Below are 2,423 nucleotides of genomic sequence, written 5' to 3'. Positions count from 1 at the left end.
GACAAAAATTTCAAAAATACTCCTAAGTTTTATTTTGTTTCAATTTTATCCCAAAAATTTTCGATTTGCATCAAATATATCGTTGACGGCTAATTTTTCAAAAAATTTAAAACCAATTCAACAACAATTTCATAAGAACAACCATCAACACAAGAAAATCATGCATAATTTTCATGCACTATTGTTAGATTGGTCTTAAATTTTTTGAAAATTTAGCCGTCGAGGATATATCTAATGCAAATCGAAAACTTCTGGGACAAAATTGAAACAAAATAAAACTTAAGGTTATTTTTGAAACTTTTGCCAAACTTCAGGGACAAAAAATATACTTTACCTTTAATAATATTAATAGTCTTTATTTTAGAATTACTTATTAAATATTCATAAAACCATCATGTGCTTTTGCTAGGACTAAATATGACTAATGATGAATTGAAAAACCTCTGCCTTATTGAGATTGAGAAGATACTCAACAGCAATGTGAGATCTTTAAGAGACTATCTATTAATGACATATCTTGATTTGTGTGATATTCGCCTTTTTCAGAATAAGCTAATAGAGGATGAGTTAGCATATAACACAAATGAGTTAACTCATACAAACTTATATACGAAACAAAAGATGACTCATGAGCAAAGGTTAATATTCGGTGAGATAGTCAATGTTGTTATTGCAGACTCTAGTGGATTTTACTTCGTTTATGGGTATGGTGGGTGTGGTAAGACATTTATTTGGAATGGACTTTCTTCTGCTATTCGGTCTAGAGAAAAGATTGTTTTAAATGTCACAACCAGAAAATTGCGTCTTTTTTCCTACGTGGTGGTAGAACGGCTCATTCTAGATTTTCAATGCCCATTATAATTATTGATGAATCTACTTGCAACATCAAGCATGGAAATTTGAAGGATGACTTGCTCATCCAAAGTAGCTTAATAATTTAGGATGAAACTCCAATGCTCAATAAAATGTGCTTTGAAGCACTTGATCAAACGCTCAGAAATTTTATGTTAGTTACTGATCAACATAAGACACATCAACTATTTAGTGGTAAGGTTGTGGTTCTAGGAGCGGAGGTGATTTGAGACAAATATTTTCGGTAATTTCAAAAGGGAGTAGACACGATATATTATCATCAGCTATTAACTCATCACATCTGTGGTCATTCTGTAAGGTTCTGAAGCTGCATACAAATATAAGGCTTCTAATGTCTTCTTCGGATAAACAAGATGGTGAAATGAACAGATTTGCTAATTAGATACTTGATGTTGGAAATAGAAATATTGGTTCTGTTGTTGGTGATGAGTCAGAAGTTAACATTATAGATAATCTACTGATTACAACTACTGATGATCCTCTATCTCATTCGGTATACTTTGCATATCCAAATTTGTTGCAAAACATGTTAGATTACAGGTATTTTTAGAGTAAGGCAATTCTTACACCAACGCTTGAGAGTGTCAAGAAGGTAAACGACTTCGTCTGGACAATCTTTCTAAGGATGGAAAAGGAATATCTAAGTTCTGACACAACATATCAAGCTGATGAGAATGAAAATGTACAACAAGAGTGGTTCACACCAGAGTTCCTAAATGACATCAAATGTTTGGGACTACCCAACCACAAGTTGACTTTGAAGCCAGGAGTCATTATAATGCTACTGCGAGACATAGACCAGACTTCAGTTTTATATAACGGGACAAGGTTAATAGTTAACAAACTTGGCAACAACGTAATTGGAGCGACGGTAGTGACCGGTAGAAATATTGGCGACAAAGTGTACATTCTAAGAATGAACTTGATCCCTTCAGATTCAGGATTGCCATTTAAGTTCCAACGGAGACAATTTTCATTAACAATGTGCTTTGCAATGACATCAATAAGAGTCAGGGTCAATCATTATCACATATAGGACTTTACTTGCTAAAATCAGTGTTCACCCATGGACAACTTTACATTGTTTTGTCAAGAGTTAAGAGTCACAGGAGCCTCAAGGTTCTAATTTTGGACGAAGACGACAATCCAAAGTCATCAACAACAAATGTTGTGTTCAAAGAAGTTTTTAATAATATTTAGCTAAGAAAAATAGTATTTTCATTTTAATAATATGTTATGATTACACTTTTGTACAAATATTTACTGTAGATATAACTAATTTATCTATAACTCTACTTTCAGACTTGAAATGAAATATGTAATAGGGAACACAACATCATATGCCAATTGCTTTTCTAATGAGGTTAGTAAAATACTATGTTTTCGATAAATTTTCATTAGCCTTTTGATATAAAGTTTAGTGTAAAACTAACATAGTACTATTACAGTTATATATGTTCTTATTTTTTCAAGTCTCTTTCTTTATGGTTCAAGAATATTATAGGCTTTAAACTGTTCCATTTGCATTTTACTTTGAGTAAAGATAAAAC

The 2,423-nt window shown here is 32.1% G+C and overlaps 1 protein-coding gene across 1 annotated transcript; it reads left to right on the top strand.

Annotated features, from left to right (window-relative positions):
• Positions 418 to 1,909, top strand: LOC107620798. The gene is made up of 3 exons (XM_021114598.1): positions 418 to 758; positions 1,276 to 1,366; positions 1,424 to 1,909. The coding sequence occupies exons 1-3, from the start codon at positions 418 to 420 to the stop codon at positions 1,907 to 1,909; spliced, it is 918 nt and encodes a 305-aa protein (XP_020970257.1).

The sequence above is a fragment of the Arachis ipaensis genome, chromosome B10 (assembly GCF_000816755.2).
Source record: "Arachis ipaensis cultivar K30076 chromosome B10, Araip1.1, whole genome shotgun sequence".
In the NCBI taxonomy this organism is placed as follows: Eukaryota; Viridiplantae; Streptophyta; class Magnoliopsida; order Fabales; family Fabaceae; genus Arachis; species Arachis ipaensis.
The sequence above is the reverse complement of the archived record's forward strand: the minus strand, read 5'-3'. Positions and strand labels throughout refer to the sequence as shown.